This window comes from Haplochromis burtoni, unplaced genomic scaffold (genome assembly GCF_018398535.1).
Source record: "Haplochromis burtoni strain Fernald_Lab_line unplaced genomic scaffold, NCSU_Asbu1 Contig_79, whole genome shotgun sequence".
NCBI lineage: Eukaryota > Metazoa > Chordata > Actinopteri > Cichliformes > Cichlidae > Haplochromis > Haplochromis burtoni.
The window spans coordinates 1,363,960-1,385,159 of record NW_024582440.1 but is presented as its reverse complement, the minus strand read 5'-3'; the positions used below and the strand labels follow the sequence as shown (position 1 = coordinate 1,385,159).

At 40.1% G+C, this 21,200-nt stretch overlaps 4 protein-coding genes across 5 annotated transcripts in view; 2 read left to right on the top strand and 2 right to left on the bottom strand.

Annotated features, from left to right (window-relative positions):
* The first annotated feature begins 4,954 nt into the window (after positions 1-4,954).
* LOC102307951 (acyl-coenzyme A amino acid N-acyltransferase 2-like) lies at positions 4,955-6,430 on the top strand. 2 transcript variants are annotated; one of them, XR_006054540.1, is made up of 5 exons: positions 4,955-4,994; positions 5,492-5,585; positions 5,695-5,775; positions 5,997-6,132; positions 6,239-6,430. XR_006054540.1 is itself a non-coding variant. In XM_005924736.2 (4 exons), the coding sequence occupies exons 1-4, from the start codon at positions 5,448-5,450 to the stop codon at positions 6,337-6,339; spliced, it is 456 nt and encodes a 151-aa protein (XP_005924798.2). In that variant the 5' UTR covers positions 5,446-5,447; the 3' UTR covers positions 6,340-6,430. The 2 variants fall into 2 exon arrangements, 1 of the variants encoding a protein (XP_005924798.2); XM_005924736.2 differs by lacking the exon at positions 4,955-4,994 and having other exon boundaries at positions 5,446-5,585.
* Positions 6,431-6,952: 522 nt separating this feature from the next.
* LOC102308262 (protein S100-B-like) lies at positions 6,953-9,694 on the bottom strand. The gene is made up of 3 exons (XM_005924737.2): positions 9,428-9,694; positions 9,090-9,233; positions 6,953-8,165 (listed from the first exon to the last, which is right to left on the bottom strand). Exons 1-3 carry the CDS (start codon positions 9,431-9,433, stop codon positions 8,016-8,018), a joined length of 300 nt encoding a protein of 99 aa, XP_005924799.1. The 5' UTR covers positions 9,434-9,694; the 3' UTR covers positions 6,953-8,015.
* A 1,709-nt stretch (positions 9,695-11,403) lies between these two features.
* On the top strand, positions 11,404-17,695 carry inpp1 (inositol polyphosphate-1-phosphatase). The gene is made up of 6 exons (XM_005924739.3): positions 11,404-11,652; positions 12,339-12,544; positions 12,624-12,684; positions 13,360-13,560; positions 13,665-13,839; positions 16,036-17,695. Exons 2-6 carry the CDS (start codon positions 12,341-12,343, stop codon positions 16,526-16,528), a joined length of 1,134 nt encoding a protein of 377 aa, XP_005924801.1. The 5' UTR covers positions 11,404-11,652; positions 12,339-12,340; the 3' UTR covers positions 16,529-17,695.
* A 2,625-nt stretch (positions 17,696-20,320) lies between these two features.
* Positions 20,321-21,200, bottom strand: part of dnajc14 (DnaJ (Hsp40) homolog, subfamily C, member 14) — a 6,789-nt gene continuing 5,909 nt past the window's right edge. The window contains exon 7 of the mRNA XM_042222064.1: positions 20,321-20,956. Coding sequence (XP_042077998.1) covers positions 20,665-20,956 — 292 coding nt within the window. The 3' untranslated portion in view covers positions 20,321-20,664. The remainder of the gene's footprint in view (positions 20,957-21,200) is intronic.

Genomic DNA, 21,200 nt, shown 5'->3' with positions numbered 1-21,200 from the left:
TTATTTATTTATTTATTTATTTATTTTTTTTTTTTTTTTGCAGATTCATACTTTATGCTAAAATAATTATTAAACACAGCGAAAAAGTATAATTTAGCATTTTCCCCCTCTGGTGAAAATTGAGGCTTTGTACCTTAATATTGTGCACATGTACTCTATACTCTGTTAAATTGGATTCAGTTTTATACGATTCATTTAAAAAAAATCTGCTTCCATTAACACATCTGAGTATGGCGTTATCAGGTTAAGATACAGTACTGTGCAAAAATCTCGAGCCAGCCCACTTTTTATATTTTATTTCAATCCAGCTTTTAAATTTTGGTTCAAATTGTTAGAGGAGGTCAAGAGAGCGGTACAACAGCGAGTGTCTGCAGTCATCTGTAAAACAAGCTGGGGACTATGTCGTGGTTTAGGGATGAATTTCAGGAAGGGGTGGGGAGAACTTGTTAAAATTGAAGGAATTATGAATGTCGAAATGTGCTGTCAGTCTTAGCCAGTCAGAAAGCATGTGATTGGCAACAGCTACATTTTTCAGCAGTGATCACAAATCCACTGCCAGTTCAGTAAAAACACAGATGGAAAGAAAACACAATGTAGCAGTCATGGATTAGCCTCCAAAGGCAGCCAATATCCAAAGAGGAGCTTTGCATGTCCTTCAAGAAGCCTGGAGAACTATTCCTGAAGACTACTTCAAGAAATGACTGTGTTGGAGAATATTGACGTTCACGCTCGTTAGATTGGTATAAACTCAGCTTTTGCTTCATATTTCTGTGTAAGTTTGCATGTTTTAGTAAATCACTGCACCTATTTCCCAGTTTTCCTTAGAAAATGTATAGAAGTGATGGGTGGATCAAGACTAGCTTGACGCTCACGGGAAATAGTCACATGTGGGTGAAACCTGAACGTATGGTGGATGATTCTGATCATGAATTCAGAACTCAAGTTAAACAGTAATTGTAACAGCATTATTAATTCACATTAGTAAGGCAGACTTAAAAGAAATCCAAGTTACAAAGCTTTGCAGTTCTTTGTTTTTTTTAAAAAAAAAATACAGTACACATGTGAAAAGGACAAAGGTCTAAGGTTAATCTCTAACACAAGAGCAAGTCTTAGACAGAACCTGACAGCAGAGCATGCTGTCCAACCTTGGATTAGTTGTAGTTATTGATATTTAACCCTTTACTTTGATTTTAAGTGTTTTAGTATTTGATATTTACTTTGTGTTTATAGTGTCAAGAAAGACCATAATGTTTAGGGCACATATGAGTGTGACAAGAATATGGCAGCTCATAGAAAAGAGGATGATGTCGTGCATCAGTGTGCGTGGGAAACTGCCCGGGCTTCAGCGTGCTGTTGGTAAGAATAATATTTGAGGGTCTCTCTTTTTTTTTTTTAAATATCAAAGATGATCAGTATCATTTTTTTTATCTGTACATGCCTGAAGAGTGTCTGTATCAGAAGTTCTCGGTTTAATTTGTATGTGTGTGTATATATATGTTTGTTTGTTTTTTAACAGGTGAAGTTCGGAGGAAGAGCAGCTTTAGACAAAGCCCTTTGCTGTCAGCCGCTCCTGTTCGTGCGCTCATAGATGAACAGATCAGCATTAAAGGGCGTTTCCTGTCTCAAAATTATCCTGTCACAGTATGCGCACAAATGCACAGTGAGGAGGGAGATCTGTGGGAGGTGTTTGCTCATTATACAACAAATGCGAGCAGGAGCATCAACTGTGAGTGAAATACTCTTAAGTGCTGTTGGGTGACATAGTAGACAGTTTCTGTAATATATAGATGTCCACATAAATAAAAGCAGCTGGCATGTGGGACATATAAGCAGGGCAATAATGTTAAGATGCTCACTGTGCCAGTGGCAGGGTTTGACTTTTTTATTGTATTTAAATACAAAATGGAGCAAAAAACAAACATGCTGAAATTAAATTGAACAAAGTGTTTGTCATTTTAATCTGCAAGCTGCAAGTAATTATTGATAAAAGTCACAGGTTAATATTTAATGTGTTTACTGTGGAGACATCCTGTGGCAGTCATGTTATATTAATTCACTTCACTTCAGTTCAATTTTATTTTATTTATATCGTGCACGCCATTTCTTATCAACAGTAGCTTCAAGGCACTTTATATTGTAGAAAGAAAATAATCAGACTCCGTTTTAACAAGGAGACAGTAAAGATTGTGTGAAGAGATATTAACCAGGCTTTTATGCAGGCAGTGTTTCATTTTATTTTTGTCTCTGTTCTTACCTGAATAGTGACCAGCGATCATTCAGTTGGAGGTTCTTATTTAGGCTAAAGGATTCTTTCATTCATTCTACATTTCTGGCTTCACTGACTGCTCCTTTCTCTGTGTAAATATAAATGCTGATCACAGGCTTAGGAAAAGAAACGTGGAGACACCATACATAGTGAACATCTCCTTACTGGAGGGCCACACTTCACCCAGTGAGGGGCAGAGCACTGACCTGGCAGCTGTAACCGTTGAGCGCTGGTACATGGCGCCAGGAGTGAGGAGAATAGAGATTCGTCAGAACAAAATTGTAGGAACATTATTCTTACCCCCTGGTGAGCGTTCACTGAAGTGGCATTTATTGGCAGTGCCTTAGTCAGCAGTCACTGAACTTCACATGCTGATTTCCTGCTGGCCCGGGCCCTTTTCCTGCTATGCTGGATCTGTGAGGAATGGGTGGAGGACAGTCGGAGTACCGCTCTGCACTTTTTGCCTCCAGGGGATTCGCGAGTCTTTCTGTTGCCTACATGGGGCACAAAGACTTACCTGGACCACCAGACATAATGAGTGTTGGCGATTTGTATTTCAAAGTAGGATAACTTTGTCCGAGTTTCAGTGTATAAGCACTGGATTTAACCTAACAGCCTTGTATTTGTTTGTAATGTTTTTGTCACTCTCTTAAAATGTTTTGTTTGGTCAGTCAGCCTTCCAGCTACTTCAAGATCACTGTCAGGTCGATGCAGACAGAATTGGGGTCATTGGCCTCTCCTTTGGAGTCTGTCTGACCCTTCGCATCGCCACTAGGATTGGTGTTAAAGTGCGTCCCAAACTCACCTGTTTTGAAATCTGCCGTATGATCATCACATTGTTATTTGCATATGAAAAATACAAATCTGATAGACAGGCAATTATGAATGACGTTAACATTCATTTGTTCCCCTTTCCAGCCATCATGTTTGATTTGTATTAACGGGCCAGTAGGAAGCCCGCTGTTAGATGAAGATGGCAAGACCAAAACGATTGAGAGGTAATGGCTGGTTACTTTAGATTCTACTCTGAGATGATGATGATGATTTATCCAGTCTATTTGAACCGTTCACTTCTGGTGTCACTTATAAGTACAGAGTACTTATAGATATTTCTTATTTTAATGTTGGTTTTGATTTCTGGACAGTGATGCTTTTTATTGTGATAGCATGGCCTCTGTACACCTCTCCAGTGGATTTTCAACAAAATCCCACATTAAGATGGGCAGTCTAACACATTTTAAACATAAGGACTGATTTTAATAGTTTACTTTGTGGCTCTCTTTTAATCTGGATAAATCATGGTGGTAACTTATGGTGAACCTGATTGGGGCAAGGTTATGTTAAGTTTCAGTGAAATTATGTGTTTACAGTATGCTTTAAGTGCAATATACAGCCCCAATTCCAAAACAGTTGGTGCAGTGATTTGCACATTTCATAAACTCCTACTTTAGTCGCAATGGAGCAAAGAAAATCTCTAAACTGAGAAAAATATGAAGTCTGTTTGAATTTGATAGCAGCGCTGTGTCTCAAATGTTAGGAAAGGGCTCATATTAGGAAAATTACTCTGCTACGTTTGTGGGGTATTTATTGACAATCATTTGAAATCAGTTAAACTAATTTGGCTTTGCTGTGGCAACAAACTAACAAGCACCCAACAAACTCTTTATTGGGTGTGTGGAGTGTGTCAGACCTGGGTAACATTTAATTACAGATGATATGTTGTGCTTAATTTCAAGACCTTTTTCCTTTTCCTTGCCATGCTTCTCTTTCCCAGTCATTCTGGTACAGAATAATCTTGACCCATAAAAGCCATCTGCTGATTGCACGCATTAACGGTGATACGACTGTATCTGTCGAGTGATCTTGACTTGGTTAGGTGTTGTGAAGTTCTTTTTTTTTAACCATGGAAATAATTCTGTGATGCACTTTAGCTGCAGGTTTTTGCTACCTCTCTCATAAATTTGTTTTGATTTTGCAACAGTTAATGAAATGCTCTCGTAAAACCTAATGAATTCTACTTGAAAGTCTTAACTTCAATCATATTGAGTCTTTAAACTCCAGTGTGGTGATGTACCTTACAAAAGTATATTGTGGTCCAAAAACATAATTGTAACCTGGACTTTTATCTAGTTCAGGGTCCTCCGTCTACTCCAGGGCTGACATAGTCAGTGTTGGGGAGTAACGGAATACATGTACCGCCGTTACGTATTTAAAATACAAAATATGAGTAACTGTATTCTGTTACAGTTACCGTTTAAAAAGGTGGTATTCAGAATACAGTTGCTTTGTTGAAATAAATGGATTACACTGCGGTACTTTCCTGTTTCATATTGTCGCGGGTCAGGACTGTTTGGGTTTTGTTTGACAGCTGTTCTGTTGTTCCAGGCGGCAGCGTTACGGTTGCCATGGTTACAGGGCGACGCTCTCTCTCTCTCTGCGACTGTGTGTTTCCTGGGTGAGAGAGCGCCTTTTCGTTGTTGTTGTTGTTGTGCTAAGCTAACAGGCAGAATGCTACAAGCATAGCTCTAAAGAATGTAGCATCATGGGCAGTGTAGTCCGTGTTGCAGGGAGAATGGACTGCCATACATGTTATGGGTCTGTGAGCGCGAGGAGGGAGAAAAAGGGGAGTGGAAAGGTACGAGTTGTCATCGAGGAAAAACGGGAGCTGGAAGCATGTAAATACAATAATAACCACTGCAGCCAAGAAGAGTGCCTGACAAGCCCAGTTGTAAGTAAGCTATTAAGACTCGACTGTACACCGTGTTCATGTTTTCCTCCAAAAACAATAAGTTCCGTTGGAGCAGCCTTTCAACGCCTCTCTCTGTCTCTCGCAAGAAAAGTTGACCCACACAACAAAGTAAAGCTATTTTTCGTCTACAAACCGACAGGGACCCCGCCATATTAGTCAGAGGTCCCTTTACTACAGTTCGGAGTCGCGACCTTCAGTAATAGTAATAAATCACACAGCAATAGTACATTCACGTTGTTGTAAAAAGCATGATAATATATTAAGTAATCCAAAGTATTCAGAATACGTTACTGTCATTAAGTAACGTAACGGAATACGTTACAGAATACATTTTGGGGCATGTATTCTGTATTCTGTAATGGAATACATTTTAAAAGTAACCTTCCCAACACTGGACATAGTAATTGCTGTTTTTAAGATTTTCACGAGTAGATGTTAACAAACAGTACCATCTCTGTCCTGTTCTGCTCTTTAAGTGACCAGAAACATTGGGAGCTCGATGATCGAGGCCGTGTGAGTTTCAGACATGTCTCTCTGCCGGATAATCTGCCCCCTGAGAACAAACAGAAGGTTCTTCTCTGCCCATCACACATGCATAGAGAAGCACATGTGTATAGAGCTCAGTAATCTCTGCTCTATATTATTGATTTTTTTTTTTTCTCTTATTTTCTTTTTGTAGGTAAAGAACATCACCTGTCCTCTCATGTACATAGTGGGTGAAGACGATCTGTGTGCTGCAAGCACAGAGAATGCAGATGTGGTAAATTAACTTATTTTACTTTAATTACAATTACAGATTACATTTTAAATGTTATGTTGTCCTGTATATATTATTTAGAGACTCTTGACGTCTACTGAAATGTATTAAAACACTCTAAGAATACAACAGTCATTTATAGTCACCTGAATGCAGTTTTGTATATTGTCTGTGTGGACTGACTGCACACTGTTTCATTGTTTACTCTGATCACTGGTCATCAGATTGAGGAGGCCCTGAGGTCTGCAAGTAAATCCCAGCTGTTTACCCGTTTGTCATATCCCGGTGCCGGTCACCTGATCGAGCCACACTACGCACCGTGTGCAAGAGTGTCTCTATGGAGAGCCAAACCAGAGAAATGTGAGCTTAAGTTTTCCTCTCATTGTATTTTATTAAGAATACAATATATAATGGTAAATAAATTTGCAGTTGGTTGTTTTTGTTTGTTTGTTTTTCTTCCCTGCAGTATTCACTCTGTGGGGAGGTCACCCCGCACCCCACACTGCTGCTCAAGAGGATTCCTGGAAGAGGATCCTAGAGTTTATGGAAACCCATCTGAGGCGGTGAATCTCCACATGGACAATAATCCATCGTTAACATGATTCTGAAATCCTGCATTTGTTTGAGCTGTGAAAGATGTCCTACGACTGGTGTGCAACTTGGGTTTTAAAAAATAAATAAATAAATAAAACTCATTTAAAAACTATTTGGGCCACAAGAGGTCGCTGTTTGGTTGCTATCAAAACAGCCAGTTCAGTATGAGTCAGTCTGCACCGTACAAAGGAAAAGAAAGCTTTCAGCAGTTTAGACCCACAGATGTTGGGCTGTCAGGTACAGCTGTGCCTATACTACTCAACAAGTAGTATAGGTGTTAATTTTCTTAGCTGGACTGCATTACATGTACACACGTCTGTTATTTGTCTTTCTAAAAGATGGAACCAGTCAGCTTGGCCTTTCCTCCTATTTCTCAGTTTGTGTATCCTCGTTTCCTTTCCTCACCTTTTTGACTCCTCACAAGGGGAGAGAGAGGAGTGTGTAATCAAAACAAAAAAAAAGACGTCCTTGCTTCAGAGGGCATGTTGTGAAGCAGCATCTGTTAAACATGTCTCAGTACTGCTGTAGTTTATCGATTCTGTCAGATGAGCATAAATGTTTAGTAATGACAGACAAATATGTGGAAGTATCATACGTTTATATATTTTTGTTTCTCAAATACATATTCCACACATGCTATATTAGAAACTCACCAGTCATTTTATTAGGTATACATTGGTGGTGTCCGTTTGGACCCTCTTTTGCCTTCATTACTACATTAATTCTTTGAAACAGATTCAACAAGGTGCTGGAAACATGCCTCAGAGATATTGATATGATAGTGCCACACAGTTGCTGCAGATTTGTTGGCTGCACATCTATGATGCAAATTTTGTGTTCCACCACATCCCAAAGGTGGATTGAGGTCGGGTGACTGTGGAGGCCTTTTGAGGACACTGAACTCATGTTCAAGATTCTAGTCTGAGACAATCTGCACTTTATGACATTTTGTTTTCCTCCTACAAGCAGCCATCAGGAGATGGGTACACAGCAGTCATAAAGGGATCGACAGGTTCGGCAACAATACACTGGTAAGCTGTAGTGTTTAAACCCAATTGGTACTAAATAGCCAAAACTGTGCCAAAAAATATCCCCCACACTATTTCACCACCACCAGCCTGAACTGCAGGATCCATAGATCTAAAAGTTCATCTTGCTTACATCACATTCGGACTCTACCGTCCAAATGTCACAGTTGAAATCTACTCTCATCAGATCAGGCAACATTTTTCAGTCTTCCATTGTGGCCTCAGCTGATAGGAGTAGTCGTCTGCTGCTGTAGTTTATCTGCTTCAAGGTTTGAGGTTTCATTTTGTGCCTTGAGAGATGCTATGCTTTGGTTGTAAAGAGGGAGTTACTGCTGCCTTCCTGTTAGCGCAAATCAATCTGGCCATTCTTCTCTGACAGAACTTAAAAGGTCAATGTCTACATATTTAAATCTGTTGAGATGCTGCCTTGTGATTGGCTTATTAGATATTTGTGTTAATGAGCAGCTGAATAGGTGTACCTAATAAAGTGACTGGCAAGTGTATTCAGCAAACATTTCCATACTAACAAAAAGTATCAAACTGCATGACTAATAAGAGTCTCCCAGTCTCACAAAAAACAAAACATACTTTCTTTAAAAGAGTAATTCATGTGCATGCAAACTATTTCTGTTGCTTTGGAATAAACAGTTCATTGCAAGCAGAGGTGACCATGGCGATGAGGGCAATGAACTCTTTGAAGTCGATCTCCAAATCTCCGTTCTGGTCAAGGTCAGCGAAGAGTTTATCCAGTGTGTCCTTCTCCTTGATTTTCTGTTTAGCAGGAAAATTGCATTAAAGTTCATCATTAGTAGTAAATGGACAGTATATTTTAATTTCACTCCACTGGCTACCTGTACATTTTAGGATTGTTTTTAAAATTCTCTTATTTGCTTTTAAATCTCTTAATGGCCTGCCCCCCCCCCCCTACCTCTCGGAGCTACTACAACCATATACACCTCCCCGTTCCCTTAGGTCCGCCAATCAGCAGCTCCTTAAGGTACCAAAAACTAAGTATAAATCTAAAGGTGATCGTGCTTTTGCTGTAGTTGCTCCAAAGTTGTGGAATGATCTACCCTTGCATGTTAGGCAGGCCTCTTCTCTCTCTAAATTTAAAAGTCTTCTTAAAACATATTTATTCGCTGAAGCCTTTGGCATTGATTAGAGGGGTTGACTCAATTTGTTTTGACATGTTTTAATTTATTTTAGTTTTTTAGTTATTTATTTTATCTTATCTCATTTTAATTTGCTTTTAGCATGTACAGCACTTTGTGAACTCTGGTTTTATGTTAAAGTGCTTTATAAATAAAGGTGGTATGGTATGGTATTTAATAACACTGATAAATCTGTAGCATCACCACTAACTCTACTAGGCTTAAATCTTAATTACACCGGAATAGAAGGAAAATTGTTAGTTATCTAATATATTTTTAATATCTCTGAGACTCAGCTGTGCAGCATGTCAATGCTCGAAAAGGAAGCAAATAAAAATCCACTATAGCCCCAAGCAACCTTAGTCAGTTGTACATGCTTTGCTCATATAAATTTTAAATTCATCAATAATGTTTGTGAAATTCTGTGCAGTTTTTTTCTTGTTTAAATACACACTGTGCTGCGTGCCAACAAATTGATGCATGCTTATTATTGTTGTTCTAATTATGTGTCATAAACACACCCGCTTTGCAGAAGATATCTTACCACTATGAAATTATTCATCTCATTGTTGATAAGTTCTTTAAGGTCTGCTTTCTTCAGATTGCACTTCTGACCCGAGTATTGGTGGAAAGTTTGGATAATAGTGATCATGCTGCTCTCCAGGTCTGACATAGCATCCTTTGTGGCCTGAGACAAACAATTTGAATCAGTTCCCGTTCTTTTGTCTCGCCACACAAAGAAGTTAATTGTCCATCTGTTGGATTTTCTTCATTAAATACACTATAAGCATGCATTAATAACAGCATATTTGTATCCTGATCTTGTAGGACAACATTTAAAGAAAAATCTGTTTTGCATAGGGAGCATTTTGTCTTTCTTACCTCCATCTGTAGAACCTCCTCTGTCTTCCAGGGATCTTCAGTGTGACTGAAGGCTTTTCGAGCTGCGACTTCTCTGCCTCGCTCAAATTACCTCGCACACTAAACTGTATTGATCAATCGTCTCACACTCACCATGTAATGCACAACTAATGGATCCTAGTGGTCAAAGCTTCAACCAAGAACCATTTGCCTGTAAAGTGTGTGTGCAGTAGTCTTTATGTGAGCAATATACTGTATGCATTTTTATTTATTTATTTCAGCACTTAAAAGCTTAACATGAGGCTTAAATGAAGGCTAACCTCAGATGAGCACATAATGGATACTTTGCTGAGAACCATGAGGTCACAAGTAACAGAAAGTCAAGAACTACAAGAGACTTTAAAAGTGTTAAATATCTGCAGATCTGCATCTCAGTGAGATTTCTTTGAGCTCAAATGAAGGCCAGTAATATCTGACAGTGTCTGATAAGAGTAAATAATTATTAGTCACCAAGCAAGATTTTGTCCTTATGCAAAAGAGAGAATTCAGTTGCTTTATGTGATGTAATCTAATTTACAGATGCAACTATTTGCATTTGTCTTAAGGCTCTAAAGCAGTTGTGAAAAACCGATCCCAGTGAACTGCCATACGTGTCACATGGAGATAGTACAGTAAGAGCTTCAGTTGTATTCTTAACTCAGTACTGTGTTTGGGGTCTTAACAGGAAGAGATGCTGGAATTGCCTGTGCCTTCCCATTAAAGGAGCTCTAAAGAGTTCAAATGGAAATCCATTTCATTACAGTAAGAATATGGCTATACGATACAGCATAAAAAAAAAAGCATGACAGAGAACTAATGTGCTCCACAAAGGCAGATGGGGTGGTGGGGGCGAGTTTCTTATAAATTAGACATGATTACTGGGGGCATTGCTGGGGCTTAATCAATAAATTGCATTATATTGTAGCGAATATGGTCTGGAAATGTACAAAATGCTTTTCCTATCAGTATATTAGTATAATTAGTATATCAGTATGATTTTCCACCCTTGTACCTCCTGGAAGAAAAAGCAAGGTCCAGATTATTCACATGTTGAATACACTCAGCGAATTAGTCAGTAATATAAAAATATTAATTTAAAACGGAAGCATTTTATGTTCATAAACAGTGTAGTTTCACTTCATTTCTAATGACCTGGATTCAACATAACCTCGTTTCACATTATTTAAGAAATATCATTAAAAAAAACAAGAACGTCCTCAAGAAGATGTTTAAATAAAGCTCCATTATCAATACCTATCACATGCAAATTGAGTACCGCTTTTTCAACAATACTTGTACAAAATACACAAAGGACAACTTACAGTGCTGTGAACAATTCTTGAGTCATTGCTCATTTCTTTATATTTTGCTTCCACGGAGCAGTTTTTTTAAATTGGTCTTGAGCAATAATTCTTCAAGTTTTCTGGAGGCCTTTCGAAGTCTTTGCACGCTGGCTGATTTTTCCGACCACTGTCAGAGGACTCTTTGTTTTGTTTTGTTTTTTCTTAAGCCACTTAACCCTCACTTATGTGTCATTCCAGAATAAAAAAGACAAAAATCAAGGGATGAAACGAAAGAATCAGTTTTAAATTGTAAAAATTGACCCGGTTTGAGGTGTTGATTTCAGATTTTTGTTTTTTAGTTTTACTCGTATTTATTTGTGGCTTGTATTGCATTGATACTTTTATTTTGTATTGGAATTTGAAATCGATTTATTATACATTATTTATTTATTTTCATTTTATTTCTTTGTTCAGCACTTGGTCAGAGCGTAGGTTGCTCATCCATCGTATTTTTGATTTATACAGTAATACATTTTCTTTGTAGAACTCTGGTTTGCGGTTTTGACATGCATTTATGATTCTCGAAATATGATCTCGAGTTTTACATTTGCACTTGAACGCACCGCTCCCCCCCCAACTTGTTGTCCGCTCCTTGAAAACCCTACACGCCGTGCGTCACGTAGCTGCGCGCATGTCTGAACCTTGTATTTGTCAGCCTAGATGTGAGGGTGCCGTCCGCCCTTCTTCGATCGGAAACTCGCACTGACGTAAAGAAGCCGGAGCAGGCAGTTCTACGGGTTAATTAAGAGCTTTAAAACCGTAATTTACACCAAGTCCACGCCTTTTTTTTTCGTTTTTGCTTCTTGTCTCCTGGAAACATCCTCGTTTGGTGACTGGAGCACTAACAAAAAAAACCCCCCACAGGTAATGAGAAGAGGGACACACGAGAGGAAAAGAGGCAGTTTTTAACCTGGTGTTTAGTAGGCTTTCATTTATTCCACTCTAGTTTTTCTTCGCATTCGTATTCCTTTGCTCGTACCTCGTTAAACCTCAGCTGACCTTTTTGGCAGCGGTTTATCGGAGAGCTCTGTACAATTATATTTATTTGTAAATATTTATATAATTGAGCTTAAACTGATGCTTTTTTTCCCCATATCCGGAAAAGAGGCTGTCTTGCTGTTTAAGATTACTAATAGCATTCAAAGGTGTCTTATTGGCACTGAGTAGTGATTAATGCAGACCTAATTGCTGCTTTTTGGTATTTCCCTCCTAAGACTGTGACTAAGATGGTGACTGTTGATTTTGTTGTTTTTTTGTGGTGGTGGTGTTTTTGTTTTTTGTTGTTGTTGTTGTTTGTTATTAAGTGTTTCATACTTTCGAAGTCGTAATCTGCAGATTTGGCCTTATTATCTCTGAAACTTGCTGCATAGTCACATCACTCTCTCACACTCACTTCTTTCAGAAGTGCCCTGTTTTCATTTTGAGTCTATAATTAGCCTAGTGTGCAAGCTGTGACCGCCCTCATCTCTTTTTCTCTCCCACACTCGTACACACACTTTCCTTCTTTTGGTCGGTTTCAGTGAACTCTCTGCTCTTCTTTCTCTGTTCAGGCATGGCTGATCTGCTGAGGCTGCTGCTCAAGGTGGCTGAAAAGGCTGCTAACGTGGCTCGGGTCTGCAGGCAGGAGGCTCCCCTCTTCCAGCTCCTTGTGCAAGAAAAGACCGGAGATGACAAGAACAAGAAGTTCGTCCAAGACTTCAAGACGCTCGCCGATGTGGTGATTCAGGAGATGATCCGGCATGATGTTGGCGCTCAGGTAAGGACAAGTCTTTGTGAAGCCGGCCAAGATCAGACCGCATGTTGCATTGTAATTGTGTCATTTTTCTTTTGTCCAGTTCCCTGACATGGCTGAATTCATTCATGGCGAGGAGTCTAACAAGTTTGAAAACGGGCTTGGTAATTTCTTAATATTACACATAACACACTACACCCTGGGCCAAGAACAACAGCTTTTGCTCTAGGGCACTTTTGTAGTCTAATTTGAGCATCACTAATGCCTCTTTTCACCTGCCAGATCTAGAACTCCTTCCCTACATTAGATAGAGTTACTTAAAGCTGGGCTGGGCACCTTACAATTCCCAAAATTGGAACCACTGATGTCTACGAGTTGTTAAAAAATAATAATATTTGTTTCTAAAAAGCATTTTAAGAGCAACAGTGTCTACTTCAGGACAATCTGATCCAATGCTGTGCTGTTACAGATGTGCACACCTTGAATCCTCCATGCACTCTAATGAGTCCTGTGTATGAGTTTGTCAGGTGTGCCTCAGGATTATTCTGGGGGAGCCCCAGCTGTGCTTTTGTCTCAGCAGTGCAGATTCATAAATATAACATCCAGCATTAAGATGTGCTGTGTAATAATAACCATGATGATAATCAGCCCACCTTCATATTAAAATCTAGAGGAGCTAAATATACACTTGGCAAATGATCTTTACTTTAATCTATGAGTACATAGTGAACACATTAATATGTTGCTGTCTAAATATTTACCATGGCTGCACCTTGCACAGTAGAAACATTTGAAGTGGTTTGTTGTAAAGTAATCAAAGTCTCTGTCTCTGCCACCAGGAGAGAGTGTGATAGTCACGGTTTGTAGCACAGAGGAGGAGACGGCGGCGTTGCTGGCCACCGTGCTTGACGGTGACCACACAGCAGCTTCTCTGCTGGCTAAAGCCATCCACCAAGACCCGGCGACCGTCGAGGCAAACACTGATGGCCTGACTGTTTCCCTCAGCCCCTCTGAGCTCGGCATCTGGATCGATCCCATAGGTGAAGAGCTCACCTCTTACCACAATCCCATTCAGCATTCATGTCGGAGCTCAGTTTGTCTTTATTGTGCTTTTTTTTTTTTTTTTTTTTTTTAAATACTCTAGATGCTACCAGCCAGTACATACAGGGCCGAGAGAAGGAGCTGGAGGAAGGCCGCTTGTCTCCATCGGGTCTGCACTGTGCGTTGGTTCTCATCGGCGTTTACCTGCGGAGCACAGGCGAGCCCATCATGGGCGTCATCAATCAGCCGTTTCACCACAAAGATCCAGCAGGCGGGGGGTGAGTAATAGGGATGGGTATTGATAAGATTTTCATGATTCTGATTCCATTTTCGATTCTGTTTAACGATTCGATTCTTTATCGATTCTCTTATTGATTCTTTTTTAAAAAGGAGAACACTAAGGTCGATTAGCTTAGAACTTTGTTTTATATCTTCTCTTTGAACAAGATAGAAATTGAGTAACATGGCCTTACAAACCCAACAGTGAGGTCTTAAGAGATCCCCAGCCTACGGCTCTTCAATGGGGTGTCACAGGGTCCCCAGGAAAAAAAATTGTAAATGTAAAATAATAAAATAAATATTCTTCCGTAGCAATAACAAAGTATAACATCAATTATTCTGTAGCAATTACACAAGAATATCCAGTAATGTCCCTGCCTACAATTAAACACATTCACTTACCGAAAATCGGGGGCATCTGCTGCAAATGGGTGCAAGCCTTTTACCACAAACTTAGTCACTGCTCGGTGACATTCGTCTATCCTGGCCTGAAAGAAGACGCTACCGGTAGACTGCAGCGAGAGCTGCCAGCATCTGAGCCAGACTCGGTCTGTCTCTCTCATCATGGTCACCTAAATGCACAGTAATGGCAGGTTTTGTAATAAGGCAGATCGCGCTGACATAATATGCACTGTTAGTTGATTATTTACCTGCCACATTAACGGGAGAGGACGTGCAAACGTTACCGCTGCTGCTGGGTTGAGATTCACGAGTCCGGAGCGGAATTAAAAACACGACATTCATTTAAGGTTATCACGTGTTTTGTGAGCAAATGCTTTTGCATATTCGTAATGTTTCCTCCCTTAAATGAAATATCTACTTTGCAAGTATTGCAAGTTTCCCTGTTGTCATCCGTTCTCGATAAGTATAACCAAACTTTTGAGCGTTTGAGCCGCCATGTTTCCTGCCAGGTAAATGACGCTCCGCAACGTGGTGACGTCATTCGGGGCGACTGGAATCGATAAAGGAATCGTTTGCAAAAATGGCAAACAATTCCAAGGAATTGAAACAGTGGGAACCGGTTCTCAACAAGAACCGGTTTTCGATACCCATCCCTAGTGAGTAATCAGTAAAAAGCGATGCATGCTCACACACCCTGCTAAGGAAGTTAATGTTGTTTTTGGTTGCTGGTGATGGTCGTTCTCTTTACCCATAAATGGCCTCCTTGACTCCGTGCTCAAACCAGCGTTCCTCCCTGTCTGCGATGTGCACTTCCTCATCATTTAAAGAGTGGTCTCTGGACTGTAGGTGTAAATAGACTGCCGAGTTCAGGCCTGATTAGGTAGGATTGGACTAAGTGGATGGCACAACACAGCTCTCCCGTGTTGTGCCATCCACTTAGTCGACAATCCTCCTGGCACTTCACCACGTATACTATATTACTCGAGTCACAGCAATGTTTCTTCTTCTATCTCCACTTTGGCAGGGTTAAACATTAAGTTGCTACATTTTGCTGGACTTTATATTATCTATGCAACAACCTCTGGAGGTGAAAAGCCAGTAAATATTAAAACGCCCAAGTTAAGAAAAAAAAAGTATCTTTACGGGCTCTTACAATAAATTAATTTGATCTCTATAATTCCCCCTGCCACAGCAGCTGTATTGCTGTAGAAAGCTCACCTCTTTAAATTTCACCAAAGCTTGCATGATGCAGAATTCAGAGGAATTCGATTCAACAAAATAAAATTCATGTAGAATGATGGTAGAAACGGGGAAATGCATGAGTCTTTAGTTTCCTGTGCACACAGAATGCACAGGAAATGCCGTCCTGTAACCTGCATAGTTTGAGGTTTAAACATTTTTATTCTATCCCACATAAACATAATCTTCCCTAGATTTCCATCCCTCTCTATGAAGGTTGTTTTCTACATTTACCTTTTACTTTCTTCAGCAGATTATTAGAGGATTACAGAAAAACTACACATTTCATATTAACCTCACCCTACTGCAGCTTTTATGTTAACTTGACAACATTGACTTCAGTTCTGTTTCTGGTTTTCTGTGTGTTTGCCTCATGTGACCAGAGGGTTTTTTTTACATTAAGATTTAAGCTAAATATTAACAGATTGACGGGTTTGAGCAGATGCCATGCATGTCACAGGAAACTTCACACTGTGTTTAGGTGATGGTGTGACATGATGAAGCTTCTGAGCCTCAAAGTAAGATATTCTCACTTTACTCCCGATTCTCTGCAGGTGGAAGGGAAGGCATTTCTGGGGCGTGTCCTGGGACGGCATTAACATCTGCTCTGTGTCCCAGCCAAAAGATGGAGAGGATCGAGGGCTGTCTGTGGTGCTGAGCTCCAGTGAGAAGCAGGTGGTAAAAGGTGTGCTAGCCTTGCTCTGCAGCTCTGACAAGCTGATGTACGCCTCTGGAGCCGGCTACAAGATCCTGTGTGTCATTGAGGGCCTGGCTGATGTTTACATCCTCTCAGAGGGAAGCACCTTTAAGTGGGACTCCTGCGCTCCTCACGCCCTGCTCCGAGCACTCGGTGGGGGGGTGGTGGACTTGACTAAGCGTCTACAGATGACCAGTGAAGGACAGGATCACACAGCAGAACTGACCTATCATGAGCCTGACATTGAGTGCAAAGGAGCTGACCGCTGGGCTAACCGTGGCGGCCTGGTGGCTTATCGAGACTGTTCAAAGCTCAACACTGTCATCGCAGCTCTGAAGGGCAAGCTGTAGATGATGGAAGAGCAGATGTAGCCGGCACGATCTGAAGCATTTATACATATGATCATGTTTTCGATATTAGGCAAGGAAAATTATGGGTGTAGAGGTTGAAATACTTAATTCATAAATGATACAGTCTTCTTCTTAACCAGATGCTTATGCAGTCGTGTGTGTGTGTGTGTGTGTGTGTGTTTATATCACAAAGTGACAATCAGGTCTGAGCCAAATTATATTTGCAAATGTTTGAATTTAAGTCAAAGATGGAGCTGAGACCGATTCCAACTTTTGTAAAGGAAAATAAAGTTTGGATTAAAAGCTCCAAACATTTAGTTTCCAGGCATCTTTATGATGTCATCAAAGGTTGATTAAGCTGGTGCTTGAGAATAAAGAAGCTCCACCTGCCTGCTGTTCAAACCTTCTATTTGTGAGGACCAGCCAATCAGGATAAAGTTGGCTTAAAGAGAGAGGAGCTAATTTGGCTTGTTTGACAGTGAATACAACATAAACGAGGTTTATTTCAGACTGTTAACTTTGAACTGAAAATAAACACAGGGGTGAAAGAAGCAAGAGGGACACGATCCTTGCTGGACAATTGGCACTTAGGTTATGAAAAAGGAGAAAGCAAAACAAATGTGATGTTTACGAATCAATCAGGTAAATGGAAGAAAATAACATGCTGGCGATTAAGGTAGTTGACAATTTATCAAAAGATCCATGTAGGTAGTTATTTTATGTCAAAACCACAAAGGTAATACCATTATCAGTTAATGAAATGCACTGAATTTATATATTCTAGAATGGGCTCCCCGTTATTATCATTTTTTTCTTTAGAATAGCCCCCTCAGGTTCATTGAGTGCAATAGACGGAGGATGATGAGCAACAATCAGTTTTGATGCGTCATTCAGGCTAAATATTTGTAAATGTGATGTAGCTCAGACATGCATTGATTAAGTGTTGCATTTAGAGTGTTTAATATAGTTGCGAGGAGCTTGAGTGCTCACTGCTGGGCAGCTGAGGAACACTCCAGGAAAGGTAATGGTAATCGCAGGGTCGCTTCTGAAAACAAGATTTTTCTTTGCTTTAATGAGGCAAGTGAGATCTACTTTTTTTTTTTTCTTCTTTCATCGTTATTTCATATCTAACAGGCTATAAATGAGCGAATCAGACTACAGTTGAGTGGCATGCAGTTATCTGCACCTCTCTGAAATGATTCCTTGTAAGGCCCCTCTTTTTCGTAGCCATAACAGGGGTAAAGGTCAGAGAGTGGGAAAGCCATATGAGGTAAAACCCACAGAGATTCCTTCTCGGTGTGGGTTTACAATAAAATTAAATATTAAGCCAGTCAGAAAGACGGGATCTGTGCCGGCTTGCAAGCAGCAGATTCTTATCAATATGTCTGCCATACAGAGCCGTGTAACCTCACTTTATGTTTAAAGTGATATAACGGTGATATGCATTGTATCTGAGGTGTAATTAAAGCTTAATAAGCAGGGAACAGAACAGACATTGTGCATATAGGAAATCCTCTTTATTTTGGAAACCAGAGAAAGCGGCAGGGGGAGTGGGGGGGAAGAAACCCAAAAGTGATATTTTAAAACCAGCCAGGGAACTCGCCTCCGTAGTCCCTACAAAAAACCCTGATGATTGTCTGATATTTTTTGCAATAATTCTGCATATTCTGTTAAAAAACTTTAAGGAGAAAAATAATTAAAAAAGGTCATTGTGTTGGCTCTCTCTTTAACTTGTTGGACTTTGAACTGCTACCTTTAACACACGTCACAGCACGTTCTCAAATCAAGTATGAAGCGGTCACAGCTGTGGATCCAGTTTCCTGAACAGGAACTGAAGCAAATCCCCAATTAAGCTGGAATCTGTTTTTATTTTCTCACTTTAACCAGGACTAGATTTATGTTTTCAACTGGGACCAAGAAAAAGGAAGGGACACTTTAGATAGACACTCATTTACTCCCATGTCCAGGAAACTGGTCAAATACATAAAACAAAAAAAACTATTTGACACATGAAGTAAACATGGCAAACGCATCGTCCTGCTTGAGCTCAAACTATATTTGCAACAAAGACTTCTTTCAAGCTTCCAGGCGAACACACGCCTTGCATCACAAAAAGCATTCACATACTTTGTCAAGAGGGTAACGGATGTGCAATCAAATGTCACTCATTTAACTTTCAGATTCTACAAAAAAAAATAATATAATAAATCTTGATTTGTAGATGAGCTGTTAGCTTAGTGAGCTACACCTCCTACTCAGCTGCAGCTGGAGCCTTGCTGGCTGGACTAAACCACTGATGACAGTTCAAAATCCCTCTCATGTTATTATAGTGGTGGGTGTGCAAATGAACACAAAGGGAAAAAAATAAAATCACCAACAATGGACATACTCAATGGACGTGATCAACTGTCAATGTTAAAAAGAAGCGCTTTTATCAGATGCCTCATAGCATACAATTGCCATATCACTACACAATCTTCATGTCAGGTGTAAACAATAACAACGGTTTTCTTCCATTAAGCTTTGACAAAAATTAAAGTGTTATTTCTGACCATGAAACATGTCAACAACAAACCAAACAACAAAATGCAACTAACTGGGATTTTTCTGACCCCTTCTTGTTTTTACACAGTAATACCGTGGGGATTAAAAGGACATCAGTCGATTAGAGTCTGATTAGAGTTTACGTGAACCTCGTCCGACACAACTATGAAAACCCGTCAGGAGCTGAGATGACGGCGCACCCTGAAACAAGCAGACATAAGAGCAATCGCTTTGGACTAGAATCAGATCTGACGTGTCCTGAGCTGGGCGGCGGCTATAAGATGCTCTGTAACATCACGACTGGCTCAAAAACTGCCACTGAACAAGTAGGTCCAGAATGAAAGACCAGGCAAATAAATTACTTGCAATAGTGAGATATTGTCTAGTGTTACATCAGTTATAGCCAAAATAAGGTCCAACGGTGCTGAAGGAAAAAGAGACTTTGCAATGGACAAAAAGTAGAACCATTTTTACTTAGAATCAAGCAGCTGTTAAATGTTCGGTTGTGCGATTAGCTTAATAAAGTCAATTACAATTTTTTTACTTCCTCTTTGAGATGTTACTTTCACATTTTTAGAAAGTGGTCTAAACAGTGTGAACCATGGTGTGAATCTACGTGGCTGTGCTACATTTCCACACATCCTGCAGTATCTGCATATTGCAACGTTACCACTTCAGAAAGCTCAGGGTAAAACAAACTTTTTAAGGGGTGAGGTGCATCTCTATAATTATCATGCTAAGATATTTTTGTCTTTTCTTTCTGTTTTTTTGTTTTACAAATCAGACACAGAACCACAGCTTGGCCTTTGATTTCAATGGAAAAGCAGATTAGCAGTTGTTTAGACCTGCTTATAAAACAACATGACTTCTCACTAAAGAAATACTTAAATGTGCTGCTTTGGTGAGTTAAAACCACTCCCCATTTTATAAATAATTAAGCTCAGATGTGTTAGGTTAGATTCCTTTCTGAAATGTTGTGGGCGATGTGCAGCTTCAGTAGTAGAGCCACATGCCTCTAATATCAGTAACACTAAAGACTGTGAAGCTGGCCAGATTAGTATCTTCATTTTTCGATCACAGTGATGCATGAAACCACAGTCCACACCGGCTTTAACCCTACTAACCGTCACTCTGCCTGAAGCCGATTTCTTAAGCTAACTTTATATAAAACGTTAACAAAAGTGAGAGAACTGAAGTGTTAAAATGCAGGTGAAAACATCATGCAGTGAAGGATTTGGCAGGACGTGATTAAAAAAAGAAAAAGGTTTAATTACGGCATCCTGATAAGAACTTCAATGCCAAGGCTACAGTCGTCTTTAAGACCAAAATGACAAAAACAACAAAAAAAGTAAGGTGGATTAAGAGGTAAAGCACCATCACTGCAACCTCCTTCAGAACCTCCTTCAATACTTGTATTCAGTTGACAGACTCCTCTTCGTGATCCAGTCTCTCTCTGCTCTGGCTGATCTGACCCCCTTGAATCTTCTCCAGTTCAGATCTTGGCATGCCAACAGGCAGGCGAGAGACAAACATGGCCATTATATTTTGTATCCCTGTGTTGCTGTTTTCATACACTAATAAGTCGGCAAACTTCACCTCTGGAAGGGTTTGCGGACCTTCTTCCTCCTCCTGGGGGGTTTGCCACTTTCAGCCCACGTCTCGCTGGACTCGGGCCGGTGACCTCCCGACATGTAAAAACCTGTCTGACTTGGAGGAGGGGAGAAGGGAGGCGCTCCAGCACCAGGTGGGTGATGAGGCGAACCTGAGTGGAAGAAGCTTCCATTGGCAGCCATGTCATTAGGAGGTCCTCCCTTAAAGATTCGGTTGAAGAAGTCCTGCAAATCAGCTGGGTTGGTCGGACCTGCCGCTTGCTCCGACGGCGTCCTGAAAGATAAGATGGAAATTTAAGTTTGTCGAGGGAAATAATGTCGTTGCGTAGAGAAGAACCATTTTGACTAGAATTGAAATGAATAGTACAGCTTTCTTTATTGTAAACGCTTTTATTTCCGCAATACACAAGGGGGAGCTCCTTCTACAGTGGGGCAAAAAAGTATTTAGTCAGCCACCGATTGTGCAAGTTCCCCCACCTAAAATGATGACAGAGGTCAGTAATTTGCACCAGAGGTAC

Coding starts and splice junctions, on each gene's coding strand:
- LOC102307951 (XM_005924736.2), top strand. CDS start 5,448: ATGTTAACAAACAGTACCATCTCTGTCCTGTTCTGCTCTTTAAGTGAC. Junction 5,776..5,996: donor GCACAGAGAATGCAGATGTG/GTAAATTAACTT, acceptor ACTGGTCATCAG/ATTGAGGAGGCCCTGAGGTC. Junction 6,133..6,238: donor GAGAGCCAAACCAGAGAAAT/GTGAGCTTAAGT, acceptor TCTTCCCTGCAG/TATTCACTCTGTGGGGAGGT.
- inpp1 (XM_005924739.3), top strand. CDS start 12,341: ATGGCTGATCTGCTGAGGCTGCTGCTCAAGGTGGCTGAAAAGGCTGCT. Junction 12,545..12,623: donor GGCATGATGTTGGCGCTCAG/GTAAGGACAAGT, acceptor TCTTTTGTCCAG/TTCCCTGACATGGCTGAATT. Junction 12,685..13,359: donor CAAGTTTGAAAACGGGCTTG/GTAATTTCTTAA, acceptor CTCTGCCACCAG/GAGAGAGTGTGATAGTCACG.
- LOC102308262 (XM_005924737.2), bottom strand. Junction 8,166..9,089: donor AGATGAATAATTTCATAGTG/GTAAGATATCTT, acceptor CCTGCTAAACAG/AAAATCAAGGAGAAGGACAC.